Here is a 17369-nt window from a genome sequence, read left to right as displayed (position 1 = left end):
TTAATAAGAATTCTTGCTCACACTTTTTCTTCCATTTTTTAGAATTGTAAAACATCTATCTATACGGTCTTCAGCTTATAAAGCGGTTGATGATAACTCTTTTCTCAATACCTGTCCACCCTTATTCAAAATGATTAATTGGGAGGGAATAAATTAGGTAAACGTCACCATTATTTGTGAATGAATGATTGTGCGTGAACATTATTTTTGAAATTTTAGAAGAAATATGGCTGCAAAAGGGAGGATGCAGTACAATCAAAAATTTATTATAAAGATCAAGAACTGCAGACATAAAAATCTTAATTTGTTCTGTGTAAATTTTCCCGTCTCAATAAAAATTTCTTTCTCAGTATTTCTTCTGTACAAGGAGATTAGCTTGCTTATAGAAATACATTCATTTCAAAGACTTTTTAAACAATACCTACCTTTCACATAGCAACACACACACACACACACACTGATACAAAAACACACCTGTCTCATTTCACTGATGCTAGTTGTGCTGCAAGTATTTTGTGAGCAAAAAGTGAAAAAGATTACTTCTTTGGAGAAATTGAGATATCGCACTAGCTGCTTATGGATACAGTTCAACAATTTCTCTTGGTGTGTGATTGGAAGAGACAAATTTCAACATGTATAGACTAATGAAAGAATTTAAAGTATTGGCTTCAAACAATTTTTTTTCTTCTTTGCCTATGCTTTTTCAATGAAATCATTTGGCTGACACTGATTTCAAATAAGTAAAAAGAAGATTTCATTATAATTGCTATTATAAACATGTGTTAGTGTCTTTAATGTTGCAAGTACAATGATTTCCAATTCTTTGTAGTTTTTTTTTAAAATAAAAAGTATAATGTTAAGGCAAACAGCTCTTCAAGATGTTACATTATTGACTGTTGGATTATTCCCACTGTGCACCCCAGTTAGATAAGATGACTGATGACTCAGAAAGTTTCAACTATTCAAGATGTTGCATTATTGATTGGTGGGATACCCTGACAAACACTTCATACTCATACTTCCCAATCCATAGGAGACCATACACAAAGTGTTTTGTGCAAGTATACTCCATTTCTACAAAATGGACTACAACTTTACGACAAATGATAAAGGTGTACAGGAAAATAAAACAAACATGTATTAAAAGAAGAAAATGGTTAAAACAAAATAAGATCAATGAAAATAAAAACCCATACATTTAAAATCAATTAAGGGCACATACAGTCTAGACTGCTGAATGATTTTTGTAATGACTAGTTTGTAAAGATCAGTCATTCTACATATCAATTTTATTCCTATATAAGATTCTTTCAGAGAAGTTTAGAAAGTCTGTGACTGTAAACATGAAACTAATCATAATTTACATACAAAAACCTGGCCAACAAAACAAAACAAAAGGCCAACTATAATAAAGAGATTAATGATGATCATTTCCAAAAGATTGGTGTACAGCATCACTGATGTTGATATGTTATAGACCTTTCAAATGATTGATTATGGGAAAAGGCAGTTGGTTGTGGTTGGGGTTAGGGGACTGTGAGGATGGAGGCATGGATAGTCAGTATAGTGGTTCTCAGTATGTAGTTTTAATGTTTGGAAAATATCAGATTTGGAGGGAACAAAAAGAGTATAAATCAGTGCTTCAGATTCAGTGCTAAACAGTTAAATCTGAATAGTAAATAATTTTCTTGAGTAAATGATGGATTGAAAGTATGCAAACACAGCTGTCTGTTTACAGTTAAAGAGGAAGGAATTAATGTGCATTACTTTGCCTGTATCCACGAACTCGTGCAGCAGGCATGCAACTTACGCAATCCCAACTGGAGGAGGTAGAGACAAAAAATAGCAATATGAAACTAAAAACTCCATAACTGGAATGAGTGCACTTTAAACATTTTAACAAGATCTGTTGGAAGGACAACAAAATAATAATACAGAAATCTTCTGAGGCTCCATAACTGGAATAAGCACACTTTAAATCCTGTAAAAAGGATCTACTGAAAGGCAAGTCTGGTGCCAGCAGCCTTAACAGTTTCAGCTCCAATAGTGTATATTAAAGTTGTTGCGCTTGCAAACTCATAGATGGATCTCAGAGTATAGGCTACCATTTGAGTCACATTAGCACTTGCTGAGGGCTCTATGACTAAAAGGCCACCTTCTAAGCACATTCAATGAATCTGGCTTGACTGCAGGAGACCTGTGACCACAGGACACATTCTCATCAATCAAACCGGCAATGGTTCAAGCTTAAGGGAATGATGATGATGATGCACGAATACTAGTCCAGCATAAATTTACTAGAGCAAAAGCAACCCTACCAAGAATCAAATCAAGACATCAAATTACAAATGAGCACTGGCTATCTGAGCACAGAAAACGCTTGTACTACTTCCTACATAATGTAACTTTTGTGTTGACAATTTTCACAGATAAGATTTCTTAGAATGCTAAAACTGAATGACAGTTTCTATAATGTATGTCAACCTCAAAAATGCACCATTGAAAAAGCCCTATTGACTGCAAGCACAAAATGCTTTTATTTATTGATTTACTACAACAAGAAGCAGCTTCCTGGCACTTTTCTAGTCTAAACATTCAACTTTGTATGAACAATCCTGTATTTAAAACTACTCTTGTAGCAGACTCCTCTTGTGTTTTACTCCCTTTGATTCTTTTGTTCCTCAAGTATAACTGCATGCACAAAAGGCTCCTTATAACTTAAACTATGGACAAGTAAAAAATGACTAATAGCAATTTTATGAAATTGTTAATATTTTTCAAAAACCACTCCTAAATAATGTAAACTTCAAATATACCGAGAATAAGCAATACAATTTTTTTAACACAGTGGGAATCATATCAGCATTTACAATACAAAAAACCCCACATCTTTATTAATAATTTTCAGAAATTTCCAGAATGATGTGATAAAATTAAATATAAATTCTGGAGGTGCTCCACCACATACCCACGGCAAAGGATATGCATGAGCGTAACTACTTTACTAAATGCAAAGGTGGTGGAATAAAAGTTGGACTTTACCTTAAAGCTCTTTTAAATTAAACTGCAATTTTCCAAATAATACAAGCCTCAGCACTGTCAGCTACACATCAAATTTTTGTAATATGGTTTTCTGTGATGTGGCTATCTGTAGTGTATTTTTTGTAGGTTTTCTGTAATGTGTCTTTTTGTAAGGGAGGGAAATGAAGATAAGGAAAAAAAGAAAATCAGATACAGAAATTAACTTTTATTTTAATATTTTCTTTATAATGTTATTTTTATATTTTTCAAATATTATTAATAAGTGAAAAGTAACCTACATAAAATAGTAAAATGAAAGAAATAATATGAAAGGTTGCTGATGAAAATGAGACAAATGAAAAAGAAACTTACCAAGGCCTCTGGCCTTAGCTGGAGATCTGTTAACTCTACACCTCCTGTAACACAACAAATGTCATGACAAGTACAATATCATTTAAATTAAAAATTAAGGTACATATGTACTACTTCATCTGTAGCGATCTGAAATGCCAATATTACATGATATTTGTAAATCTTTCAAAAACCATTATCATGGATTTTTCTCCTTTATAAAATAATTCACACAAACATATTAATGCTCCAAGTGATATATTGGAGTAATTTTCTTTGCAAAAGGCTCTCAAGAATCTTATAAAAGACTGCTTTTAAAGTCTATTAACTTAAGATCCTTCATAGAATTATTCGCTGTCAGTAACAAACCTAAAACAGTTGAAAGCAAACTGCAGTAATTTATGAATTATGGTTGTTGCTTAAACAATAAGAGTATTAATAGTCCAAGAATACTGATTAAAGATGTATTTTAATATATTTTCACACTACAGAGAGCATCTTATACTTATAGGTTTCAAATCGTCTTTCTCTCCATTTTTTAAGAGGTTATGTCATCAGCCTGTGCATTATTTGGAGGAACAGAACAGAAGCAGAGAAAATCTAGGAATGTAGACTGCAAACTCATTATAATAAGGGTAGTCAAAAGTCGAAAATTACACAGCTGATCACTAACACATGTCAATGAAACAAACGTGTGAAAAAGGATGATCCAAAGAAACCAAAACTGTCCAGGCACTTTGTTAAAAAAACAAAGCCAACAGAAGATAGACCCAAAACCTCTATATCTTGCTACACTTTACAGGTATTGAACATACCTAAATATGTGTATTAAAATTAAATAGATAAAAATGTATACGAACATTGTCATACAATAAAGTCGATTAAGTGATGGAAGACACTTTATCACAATCAACTGTTCTTGACTAGTGTGCATTACATTATGTACCACTCTCTACCAGTGTTGAATGTACCACTCTCTACACTTTTGTTGAATGTGCATTTGACTTTCTAAGAAGATACAACCTGTGATTAGACTTCTTACACACTCTGTCAACATGAGCATTAAAAATTAAATTTCTTATTTAACGTGATACCAATCAGGTAATTTCTATCTGTTCAACTACTTCATGACTAGTCTCAGCAGGGATGTACGTGTCCTGCATCTGACCTAACTAAAAAAAAAATAAATAAACAAAAAATAAGAAAAAAGAAAACAAAAATCTTTCTTGGACACTGAACTCCAAAGTTCAAATCAAACCATGATCTAAAGTTGTCAGTAAGCATAAGATATTGTGAAAGTGTATGTTTATTCTTTAGGCATGCCACGCATCAGCACATTTCATTAAGGTAAGCAATGATGTATTATAAGTTAGTTTAATGGTATATGTTGAGAAACGAACAGGGGAAACACACATCAGTGAGATGCAATAGTATTCTGCTTAGGTCCATAATGCTCACCTTTGAAAATGCTGACATTCAGATTACTGGAATCGATATTAAGGATATACTTCCCAACATATTTGTTGAGGAGGTTGGCAACAACAGATTCCAACATTATGGCATTATGCTTGTCTGGAAAACATTAAGTTTGATCTGAAGAAGCCTGAAGAAAAACAAAATATTGAACATTATATGTACTATCCATCTTTTAACTACAGCATAGCACTAAAGTGCAATAAATGAAATTCAAAATATGTACAGAAGCAGGTGATAATATCATCTTGCAGAGATACATATATATGCTCCCATACAACTGCATGTGTACACACAGAAGTATGTGTAGACAGATGCACACACACAAGACTTTCTCAGATTATATTTTTATTGCCTTTGTGACAGCTATATAAAACTGTAAGATACTCGATATAGTAAAAGACTACTTAAGCAAAGGATGGCAAAAGCCCACTCCCAGATTATGTGATATAGACACTTCTCCTATAGGCATACTATCAATGGATAAACAATCAGTTAGTATATGATTATTTACCTGAAATTCTATCCAGGTCGCAGATGACGGGAAAACTGTGCAACGGTGTCAAGGTACCAACTGAAGTATAATCCTTGTGGAAAGACAAACTGTCTGTTGTTGATGAATTAAGTGACTTGCACAGCGCTGTCCTTTTTACCCTCTAATCTTTGCACCATATGCTGCACTTGAGACCAGAGAATGTATATTGATCAGAGCAGTTGGTCGATGAATGAATACATTATTACACTGAAGCTGAGCTCGCGCCTATGCTTTGGATATGATTGTCATTTTTCCAGCAAGAGGAAACGCATTAGTTGGGACGACGCACTCGTGGAAGACAAAATAGAAATTTGTAAGGTCTGATAACATCAGAATTTTTCATAGCGCTTGAATTTAAAAACATGTGCCGGAACTCGCAGAACATTCCCAATGCGCTCAAAACATAGAATTTGCGTCGATCGATGTCTATCGCGAGAATCGACGCTCAAGGAAACACAGGAAATGATGCTGGATATCGTCTGCTGCAAAGGAAACAAAAATCCCTTAGCCCTCACAGTACAAGAATGATAGCTAAAAAAATTCTGCCAATGAATTTTTGTTGAGAATACACTAATTATAGAGCAGATAATACGATAACAGCCTACATTTGTACAAACCTGCTGATGTCACTTTTTGTCGTCTGCTTGCATTTTCAAAGCTGCACCAATGTTAAGCTATATAGGAATAATGATGACTTTGATCTCAGTTTATAACTATAAACATTAAACATTGAAGTTTATTATATATATAACATTTTTAATAAACTTAGATATTTTAAATCGGTTGTTTATTGATCTGAGTTTGTATCTTTTGTTATTCTTAAATATTTAATATCCAAATTGTACAAGTCTGATCTCGAACTTGTGCTCGGATTAATTCATTACGCTTTTGCTTCACGTGGAGTCGAGGAATGGAATCAAAAGCAAAGAAGTTTAAAAAAGGAAATGAAAAGGATACATTGCTTTCAAGTGTAAGTTTTGTGCACTGGGAAAAAGTTCTTGCGAATTCCTTATTATTATGGGTAGCTATTTTAGTTGGGGACACAAAAAGATTGAGATCGCCTCAACCACTTGAAAAATAAATCGGAAAAGTTGACTATGTAGTGAATCGCATCACTGCCATTTCTGTGAACAGTAGTTGTAGATATTGCATCGATCGCTACTACAAACGATAGTACTAATACACAGGACATTAATCTGTAGCACTTGTTCTAAGCTTACCTACATACTACATACAGTTCTTGCTTTCACACTGCACCCCAAAAAATGGCTGATACACAAGTCTGGTCAATAAAACATTGACTTAAAAAACTGAACCACTCGAGATGTTTTAATACTTATCATATTCATAGTGCGGCGATTTTATATACTTACACGATTAATGATTATTCAATGGCTCGTGGAGTTTATGAAACTATGGATGACTTCATACTTGCGGGTATAACTACCGATGCTTGTTGACAACAGATTTTGTTTTTGGTTTTTTTTTCCTCCAGAAAGAATGGAATGTGTTGCGTAAAGACAGTGAGTACTTTTAACCAGTTATTATGTAGAATTTAAGTTTAAAGTTCTAGGTCATTTTTGAGAAAACAAATACAGTATATTAAATGTGACTGATTTTGGAAAAGCTACTGAAGGAATTTATTGTTGTGGACTGGAAGGCTTTACATTTGCCCACTTGGCCATGAAAGATGATCTTTACGATAAGAAAGTTTTATCCTTGTAGTGAGATGCCTCAGTCGTCACATATCATGCAAGATTTGTTAAATGTATTGCTTGCATTTCTCTTGTACTTGAGCAATGAGTGATGCATGGTTGAACTGACTTAAATATTTTTTTGACTGTTGCCATTGGTGGTCATCTCACAGCAGCAGTGAAGTCGTCTAAGGCAGAACTCAGATTAGAATAACTGGAACGCTAAAGGAGGGGTGAATGGTATGTCAAGAGAGTTAGGTCTCATCGTAAGCGCCCAGCACTAGCTGCAAGCGTATGGTGTGTTACTTTGAGATGCTGAGCATCAAGTAGCCATCGTCTATGCATCGCAGCATGGCCAGAGAGCATCTACTACTTTAGGCAGTCGCAAAACCCCTCTTTACTAGTTCATTCAAGCACATATAGTGAACAAAAATCTCAAGATAAGCAAAAATATTTTAACTGTAAAGAGTGCAGCTGCTGCAAAAGAAGTTTTACGATAATGGAAGACACCTGCCTACGTACCTCAAATTTCTCACCTCTTTCTTTTTGTCAAAAGTTATGTCTTTAAGTAAATATTTTCTCAAATATTAAATCTTTTAGCAGATATTAGGCCAATTAATTCAGCCATTGATTTCATGAACCTGTTTTATATTGAATTTTTTTAGCTGCATATGTAGTTTTTTTTCTAATTTGAATTATGTTCTGTCTAGTTAAGAACATGGGAGGAGGTCACTACAATAGCTAATTAAGTGAATAAATATAAATGATTTATCCTAATTGCTTTTGAATATGGAACAGAACAGACAGAAAAGCGGAAGAAGAGGGAGGAGATGCATATTAAAGAGTATGAGGAACTGAAGAAAAGCAAAGAGGAAAAAATACTTCAAGGAAAGGAGAAGCAAGAGCAGCAAAACAAACAAGAAACTTGTATGTACATGTAGTTTGTATTGGACTGTATAATGTACTTGAATTTTTTTTCCAGGTAAACCTAGCATCCACACAACAAGCAAGAAACTTGTTTGTGCAGTTATTCATATCTTAGTTTTTCCCTTCGATTTTTTTAAAATTTACAATTGATGGAAACAGGGCACAATACTAAAAATGCAAGACAGCAGATTTATTTTTGTGGTTGGAGAGAATATAGTTATTGCTGAGAAATTATTTTTTTAACACAAAAATTTCCTATTTTTCTGTTTGTTGTATTCATATGTTTCAGTGGGTCGCAATTTCACTTTGTCAGTTGCACTACCAGGTTCCATCCTGGACAATGCACAGTCCCCAGAATTGCGCACATACTTGGCCGGGCAGGTAAGGATAATGTGTAAATTCTTGTTGTCAACAATCTGATCTGTATGATGGAACACTGAGTGTGATAGCATGAACCCTCTAGCTATCAATGTAAATACCACAACAATAAAATTTCAGAGAAGCAACATGGTTTACAATGTTGGAAAAGAAGAAGGCTCATAATCCTGTTTAAAAAATCCAAAAACAAGATGGCAAAGAGACACATAAGCTGTTAGTGGATGAAATAATTTATTTTACAGTTTCATTGTCATATTGCTTTGCATGACAGGGATGTGCAAAAGCAAACTATTCAAAGTATCCCTGATGCTGAGCTGTAACATATCTGGCCTTGAGATTTTACAGGCTCATAAATTTTGTTTCTTTTGTTCTTCCTTTCCAGATTGCACGGGCAGCAGTAGTTTTTAATATTGATGAAGTCATTATATTTGATGAGACCAACACACTCAACAGGTGAGTTTCCTTTTACCTGTCTCCCTAGTGACTTCTACTGGATGATTGAATCCTTTGTCTTATAGATATATAAACAGAAGTATTTTAAATTCAATTTAATTTGCAGTGTAATGAATAATAATAATAAAGATGCTTGTATAGCATGGTGTTCCAGCATGTGACTATGCTTACCAGGCCAGGCATGTAAGAGTACAGTTGATAGGTGAATGGTATAATATAATAGTACTCTCTCTTGCTGAAAATACACATGCACACATACATCATAACCATAAATTGCAGCAAGAAAGGAGTTACTTCAACAGGTATTTCCAAAACAAATGTCTTGAACACCCTTGTGAAATGTGGAGCAGGCTGAATGATTCAAACTGAGAATGGCAGTGAATTCCATGGTTTCAGTTCAGCGTGGTAGTTTCCAGTTAAAAACTAAAAATTTTAAAAAGCATGTTTATCTGTGAAGAGATGTATTAATAAAATCTCAAAAATGGCGCTTTGAGGTGTCAGTGTTTGCTACATTAATATGTGTTATATAGTGATGACCCAGAGAAGATGCGGAAAAAATGGATGCTTACAGATGGCACGGATTCTTCAATACCTTGAGTGCCCACAGTACCTCAGGAAAATTTTCTTTCCACAACATCGAGACTTACAGTATGCAGGTGATCTATTCTGTGCAGTTTTAGATATTTGTAATACAGAAACACTCTTATCTTAGTTAATAGTCTTTTACTTGCTTATTGACTGGTGTCGTACTTTAGAACTGAAATGTGGAGACTAACAAATAGTTCAAGAAAATAAGAAACACTCTACAGAGCTGGAAAAAGATTTATGATTTTGATTTTAATTATATTAGGTTTGCAGAAAGTGGAATTTTGCTCAAAAAAATTTAAAAATAGGGTATGTTCCTTTATTTTAAAAAAAATGTGAGAAGGATTTTTTTTTAAGAATTGCATAATTCTTTAAAATGGTCCTTCTAAATGATGAGTTCCATCTTCTTTCAAAAAGAAAAAGAATCCTGAAGTTAATTTTTTCTTCTCTCAGGTTTGTTGAATCCTTTAGACTGCCCACACCATATGCGTGCCTCTGAAGAGTGTAAGTTTCGTGAAGGCGCAGTTTTGGACAAACCTGTCAAAGAAGGGAAAGGATCTTTTGCTAATGTTGGCTTGCAGAAGGTTGGTATATTTTAGAGAAAATCTTGCATTAGAACTTAAAGAACAGTAATGTGAGAAGTGATTTTTGATGGGAAAGTGGTATAGAACCATAACTGTTGTATCTTAGGGGAATCCTGATAAAGAGTGTAAATTACCTTGACAAAGTCGCTGTTTATTCAAGATTATGGGAGATATGTCTGTTAATGGTCTGAAAGCTTTAAATGTAACAAGTAATTTGATAATGTGATACAAATAATATATTAAATAGGAATGATAATAATAAAGATTATGATTTAAATGTCATTAAGGATAATTGGAATTTTCAGGAAGTTCAGCTTGACAAGAAGCTTGCACCTGGCACTCGCGTAACAGTCAGAATGGCACCTGATAATGGTTAGTTACTACTTGTTCATACTTATTTAAAAGCCAAATCATGTGTCTACATGTATTTCTTACAGAGATTCTTATTACGTTAAGGCCTTTATGTTGCAGCTCTATAAATTATGAACATATTTGATCCAGGGTCGTGTATAGAGTTAACAACAAATTAGACATTTTAGACAGACATCTAGAAGGCTTATTAGAAATTAATGCTGGTACTGAAATATTCTTGCAGTTGATAGGGTTTTGTGTATTTCTTTAGTAGAAAGAATAGAATTTTTTTCTCTTGCATAGTACTGCTTTTTTTTTTTGTTGGGAGCAAGTGATTTTTCATATCTGCATTGTAAAGTAGAAAAATGTGTGATTCGGAAAATTGCATTTTATAAGCTGTTTAGAAACGTTTGGATAGGGTTATTTTTGGACATATCATAAATGTATTGTGTCATTTTACAGGGACCAAGAAACGTATTGGCACAGTTGTCCACCCTGAAACTCCTCGAACTGAGGAAGGCTTGTACTGGGGCTACCAGGTTCGCCTGGCCAAAAGCCTGGGAGCTGTGTTTGTGGAATGTCCCTTTACTGATGGCTATGATCTGAGTATTGGAACCTCTGAGCGAGGTGAATCAGTGGATGCTTTGCAGCTTTCACACTTCAAGTTAGTTGGAAAGCATTTACTATTTTTGTTTCTAAAATGGTTATTAAAAATATCCAGAAGGATTATTTAGAATTTTGGGAGCAAGTTTTTTTTCGTAATTCATACTTATTTGTGTGAGGTTTTATGCTTCTTTGTCAAATGATTTTTTGTTAAACTAAGAATGATATTTGAACTGTAAATTATAGGGCTATACCTTGGATCACTGTAATTTGCAGAATCAAAAGACTTGACTCCACTCTCACACTTACACATGTCTTCATTCCCATATGCACATACATACACAGAATGAGCATCAGTGATGATATTTTCGTTCCTAAAGAGTATTGTTTTCTTGGTGACCAGGCATGGACTTGTGGTATTTGGAGGGCTACAAGGTTTGGAAGCAAGTCTGGAGGCAGATGAAAGTTTAGAGGAGGATGACCCCAGTTTGTTATTCCAACACTACATCAATAGCTGCCCAACACAGGGTAGTCGCACTATTCGGACTGAGGTAAAAATTAAGGAGAAAGCAAGTAATCATGATCCTGGAGCATACGAAGTGTTTCAGTCATGAAATATTTACGACGACACTTCCGCAGCTACTCTTGTTGCCTGTCTTTCTCACTCTCTCTGCTGCATGTTACCTCTAAGTCTGCTGCTGCTTCCTCACTCACTCTCAGGGCTTATATACAATGCACAAAGCATCTGGCATTTATCCGTCACGCATGCGCTCGCACCGAACATTCCAGGTAACAAGGCTTGCATCAGTCACACTTGCTCGCGCACCTGCTAGAATGGCTTAGGCGGACTGGGTGACAGCTGTGCGGCCAGGTCACGCGGGGTCAGATACCTCATTATAGGTCTCGGGCAGAATACGAGTCTCAAGAGTAGAACGTAAAACAGTGGAGAAAGGTATGTAGATACTATAAACAGTGTAAGTTGGAGTCGTTACGTGAGGGTTACCATGACAGACAGTATTACCAGGGAGTTAGGAATAGTAATTCAGGTGTCTAATGTTTCGATCTAAGTCTTTTTCTTTTTGTTCGCTTCCGCGGGCAGGTTTCAATCCAATTGAGCACGCGAACACTAAGGATTTAGCTATAAATTTAGATGTCCATGTTGTGTGCATTTTATACTATTTATCATTCTATAAGAAAAATTTCAAACTAACGAAGCACTTCGGGTCACATCTCACAAACAGCTCCAGCATGTAATTGGTAACATAGATTCCATGAAAAGCGGTGAAGGAATGTAAAGTGTTGGATATGATGATGGTTAATGCGGTTTTTTTTATTGTCATTTTCTGTTGTTGAAAAGAATAAGGCAAAGCAAGGAACTTAACATTAGAGCAGCTCATTGTTAGCCTCTACAAATAAACTAGTTATTGATTTAAATTGTAACAGTCGGGGTGAATCACGAGACCTGTTGTATTCGTACTTGTCAGTGAAAGTTCTTAATGAACTCAAGAAACGTATACCTGTAACATTCATCGCCTTATGTTATTTGCAGGAAGCCATTTTGATTACACTGTCAGCCTTGAGACCAAAGATAGCAGCAACCCAAGCATCTGAAGCTGTTTCGTGACAGGAAGTTGTATTTTTAAAAACGATCCTATTTTTGTATAAAGAGAATAAAACAGAATCAAGATATTTCTTTTGTGTAAGAACTTGTATTTTGTTCCTAGTGGGAGACTCTTACAGCAACCTTAAACTCACCGGACATCGACAATTTACTCTAAGATTAGCATGCAGTGACCAAAGATCACATGCTGACTAGTCTCATGTCATTAGTGAGCAAGTTGGAATTTCAAACTAAATAGCATACCACATTAAAGAAAGCAGCTTTTGCTGGTTATATAGGAAAGAAACTGTAAGAAATTTACAAGGTATGAAATTCTGCTTTGATAACGGAAAAATTGCGTTTAGGGGTAGGTGTGGGATTGTAGGAGGTCATTTAGTCTATTTCATTAAAACCGTACTTTTTACGAATTTAAGGTCAGAATGTTGCACATTCTCTTTCATGATGTATGACATTTGTGTTTGCACATTTACTATCTGTGATTGGAATAAAGACGGCGAAAAAAAAAGAGCATTAAAATGTCAAGCATGGTTCCTCCTACAGACAAATGAGAACGTGATGAGTTTTGCAAAATGTAGCCAGTTTTATCCGCCACCCGATAAGCAGGAAAGCCATGGCGTGTTAGATGATACCAGTAGTTACCCCTAGAGGCTCACCTGAAATAGCTGATGGTGACATGTCATCAGTGTTGGTTCATTTCAAAGCTGTTGCTGGAAATAGTGATGTTTTCAGATTTATCCTAGTTCCAGATTATTGTGACACTAAGCAGAGCAGCGCTGTCGGCAAAGAGTCGCGTGTGAAAACTTCCTTTGCTTTCTCCCTCTTTCTTCGTCTATATCTCTACCCACAGGAAATTGTTTTTGGATGATTTTGCGACTCAAGGTCTGTATTATGTTGGTAATTAATTTTTTTAAACTTTTTCATTAAGGTTGAAAAGGATTTTTAAAAATCGTAATGGGAATCCTTTTTTTTTTTTGTACTATTGTTTTTACCCTGAAATACACACTCGTGAAGAAAGCACACATTGTAGGTATCATTAAATGATATGAGAAATATTTTGCATTTTTAAATAAGAGATAGTAGACATTGATAATAGTTGTCAGGTAACATTTTAATAGCCGAGAGGAGATATTAATAAGGGTTGCTAGGTAACATCGAGGGCTCCATGGGCTACAAAAGTCAAAACCGATTACACCAATGGAATGGTTGAAGCTGCATTCTTAATCCTTCACCAAATAACTGATGGGGAGAGAAATGGAGAAGTGGCCACAACATCCATTCGGCATGTCGCAACACGATCACTTCCCATCAGCACGCGCGTGATCCGTGGTTTTTCATCGGCAAGTTCGGTGTAAGGATGTAGTTTCTATTCCTGGCAGTGACCTCTAACAGACAGTTGTCACACTTGTTTTCTTCCTTTTTCTTCCCCTAACTGATATCATCTTTACTCCACATCTCTTTATTTCACAATTGCAGCAGCAAAATAATATGTAGTATCGGGTTTTTTTTTTGGGGGTGAAGGTGGGGTGTTGTGTTGGGAGGCTATAGCCTCACCGAGTACGAGAAAAGTATCCCCTTACTCCAAAAAAAAGTTCTTGCGTCGTTTTTTTCTTTAGTGCACACGAAAACAAAAAGCAAGGTCAAGTTTGAGGCGCTTTGAGCATGTTGATCAGTCTGCACATTGTGCAGTTTGCAGGAAAATCAACAGACGAGAAATAAAGGTGTAGGAACAGTTCTTCGCGGCTGCTGCTACTTCATAACTTAGGGATGCTTATTTATTATTTATGCACATGGTCTGCAGCGTAAACTCGTGTGCTTACCTAAGGGTAGAAACAGACTACCGTGCCAAAATGTTTTATTTTTCCTTTTAAGCCCAGCGTCAGCAAGCAAAGTGCCCAGTCTGGTCATCATAGAAGCAAATACTTGTTCATTTTGCAGAAGACTAATAAAAAAGGACTACGTCAATAACTGCTGTAAATTTAAACAAAATAATGAAAAGTAGGTGGTTATTGTGAATTATAAAGATATCAAATATTGAATGAATGTTTTTATTAAGCATCTTGTTTTCATTAAAGCGATTTTAAAAACGCAAAATATTTTGGTACACGTCTCTTGCCCCGCCTAGAACAGGAGTCTACCCCCTGTCCCACCCTTCCCTTAGCAGTACATCACTGAAACTAACAGGCTGTCACCAGAAGGTAATTGATTGATTGTTTGATTGATTGACCCATAATCCTTGCGAGCCCTTTATTTTATCATTAGGTGATGACAACTGTTACTCAGGACTTGTGATAATAGAAGAGCTGACTGCTGTGTTCTCTTAAACTCACCTACAGTAGTGAGCTACATTGTTGTTTTACTCATTCTTTCCCCTTGACACGGTTTTTTGTTTGCTTTATCTTTTCTTCACCGATCTTGAGAAGGGAACAATTTGTTTTCCTCGATTATTGCTGGGTCGGGTTTTCTTTCCTTCCAGAAGCCGAGAAAAAAACTGATGTAGAGCCATGGAAGGCCTAGTGCCGGTAGCTCGCAAATCTGAGACTTGGTTTTCGGAGCTGGGAGATAACTGTAAGTCTTGACACCTACTTCGTCGAGCTTTGAAGAGGTTTGACAGTTGCTACAATGAAAATGCGCCAAGATTTACTGACGACGGCGCGAGCCTGTGTTCGTTTATTTTCTTGTCTATTCACAAACCTCGTGACGTGTTCTTTGTATGCACTCCCTTGATAAGGGGTGGAATCTAAATATTTACTGCTCATGACACACCAGTGTGAGTGAAGTGACTTCAAAGAACACCAGTGCACATCCATAGTTTGCCAAACAGCCAGCAGGCATGCAGCATACTTACAGCTATTTCGGGAACAACGGTTCCTGGTATGTAAATCAAACTATAGCTGAGGTGAGGAATCCGCAAAAAAGACCGTGAGAAATGCTTTCAAGCAAGTTTACAGACGTCTGAGAACAAACGGAGGGACACAAAAGACTCTCAGAACTCATAGTTTACTGAAAATTGTTTTAAAGCGTTAAAACATCTGCGCGTACCGACGAAACGACTAAAGAGTCTACTACAGAAATGTAAAACAATTTTCGCTTAACAAAGATCCGTTTTTTTTCAACTTGTGCGGCTTGCTGTAGGTAGTCATGGTGACCTTCTTTTACAGAAAGGATCTCAGTCTGTCCAGATTTGAGAACATAAAGAAACTTCTTGAATTATAAAGACATGGACTAGACATTTCTGACTCAAAATGTAATGCTTTCAAGCAAACATTGTAAAAAAAAACAAATAAAAAATAAAACCTTCTTTTAATACATATCCAGAATATACAGAGCAAGAGATACTGCTAAAAATACAACAATAATAACATCAACAAGTATTGTAATAAATATATAAGAAGAATTGCAGACTATTCTGGGAAATATGCAGACAGTGGAAGAGAAAACTTGAAAAATCTGCATTTGCATACCAGGCTGATGTGGCTGTCAGAACTTATTTAACTGTGGTGCTAGGGGCCTTTCAAAAAAACAAACATAGGAATTACTGTGTGCTGGGTGAGATGTACAGAAAAGGGTGCAGGGGTGTCTGGTGGGAGAGAGAAGACAGCTCTACCCAGTCTATCGATGACGACACGCCATGGCCACGAGTCAAATCGCTCGCAAAGTGCATCCATCATCACCATGTACACGTGTACACATTTACATTACATCTTTAAATATACGCACAGACAAATGTGCATACATACATGCAATTACATTGCCTCTCACACATGTTTGAATGTTTCACCTCTGATCCAGTGAACAGTTTTCCACCAGCGACCCCCCAAGTTTACCACACCACCTGAAACTGCAACTGTTAGTGTGCAATTACTGAATATTTTGACGTGAATGGTAATAAACCTGTTGGTATTTACTGAAAAAGCTCTTCTGAAAACTCTTCTTCAGTTTTTTTTTTACCAAAAGTGCCTGCAAGACAATTTTCTAACAGTCTAAGGTAGACGCCCTCGGGAAGGTAACTGCAGGCTTTTAACCTGGTTCGGGAGACTGTTAGTGGTAGACACACCTCCCACCCGCCACCCGGTTTTCGTCAAAAGATTTTCCGGGATGCCCTTTACTTAAAATTCCAACCTGGCTACACACAGCCCCATAACAGATCTGCTTTTAAGGTGAAGACTTGACTTTAGCTTCAGGTACGTGCGTCACAGTCCTTTGGGTCAAGGGTCAAGAGGTAAGTTTAGGTTATGCGGTGAAGGTGTCCAAGGGTCGAGAGGGGTGAGGTGTGTGTGCATGGGGGTACTGTAAAAAAGGTAAATGAATTTTTGTGGGGGAAAAAAAGCAGCACGCGTTAAAGGTAATTAGAGTCTCTTAAGCGCAAACAGGCTGAGGCAGCTGCGGTGCCAAGGGAAGGAAGTGCTTAAACCTGCCTCTACTAAGGGATCCCGGGTGGTTTAAAAATTGTCGGGAACTCGTCTTACAGACGTTGACATCACCGGTTTCTTTGATGTACGAATCGTTAATAAGAACACACGACCACGTAAATTTGGAGGATGTTCTCGAAACACTTTAAAAAATGATCCTTTTAATAAGACAATTCAGCCAGCCACTTATATTTATAGCGGTTACTATATCGTCAACTCGCAGTGTTGTCACAATGAGACGGGGCTGGAAGGACATATCTTCAGGGAACTGAAAGTTAAGGGAGGATCAGATTGCGAACGTTTGGCAGCAGATTCGTAAATATTCAAACGTGGGCTCTGTCAAGCAGAACAAATGCACGGTTGCTTGGCGTCCCCACCTCCATT

General features: G+C 36.3%; 2 protein-coding genes across 6 annotated transcripts in view; one reads left to right on the top strand and one right to left on the bottom strand.

The window, feature by feature from the left end:
- LOC112567376 (vacuolar protein sorting-associated protein 13A-like) overlaps nt 1-6063 on the bottom strand; it is a 61769-nt gene extending 55706 nt beyond the window's left edge. For 3 of the 5 annotated variants that reach the window (XM_025244085.1, XM_025244088.1, XM_025244089.1), the window contains exons 1-4: nt 5998-6063; nt 5360-5862; nt 4831-4975; nt 3394-3437 (exon numbers count right to left, since the gene is read on the bottom strand). In XM_025244085.1, coding sequence (XP_025099870.1) covers nt 3394-3437; nt 4831-4927 — 141 coding nt within the window. In that variant the 5' untranslated portion in view covers nt 4928-4975; nt 5360-5862; nt 5998-6063. Of the gene's footprint in view, nt 1-3393; nt 3438-4830; nt 4976-5359; nt 5957-5997 lie in introns of those variants that run through there. The other 2 variants (XM_025244087.1, XM_025244086.1) reach the window with 2 other exon arrangements.
- Nucleotides 6064-6218: 155 nt separating this feature from the next.
- Nucleotides 6219-12644, top strand: LOC112567379 (putative methyltransferase C9orf114 homolog). Its single transcript, XM_025244092.1, is given in 11 exon segments — nt 6219-6350; nt 6876-6903; nt 7873-8001; nt 8291-8382; nt 8762-8850; nt 9379-9488; nt 9871-10001; nt 10307-10373; nt 10815-11016; nt 11359-11506; nt 12505-12644. Coding segments are annotated over 11 exon segments (1131 nt in total). The 5' UTR covers nt 6219-6290; the 3' UTR covers nt 12580-12644.
- The last annotated feature ends 4725 nt before the right edge of the window (nt 12645-17369 follow it).

Source organism: Pomacea canaliculata, linkage group LG6 (genome assembly GCF_003073045.1).
Source record: "Pomacea canaliculata isolate SZHN2017 linkage group LG6, ASM307304v1, whole genome shotgun sequence".
Classification (NCBI taxonomy): domain Eukaryota; kingdom Metazoa; phylum Mollusca; class Gastropoda; order Architaenioglossa; family Ampullariidae; genus Pomacea; species Pomacea canaliculata.
This window is presented reverse-complemented; position numbering and strand designations above follow the sequence as displayed.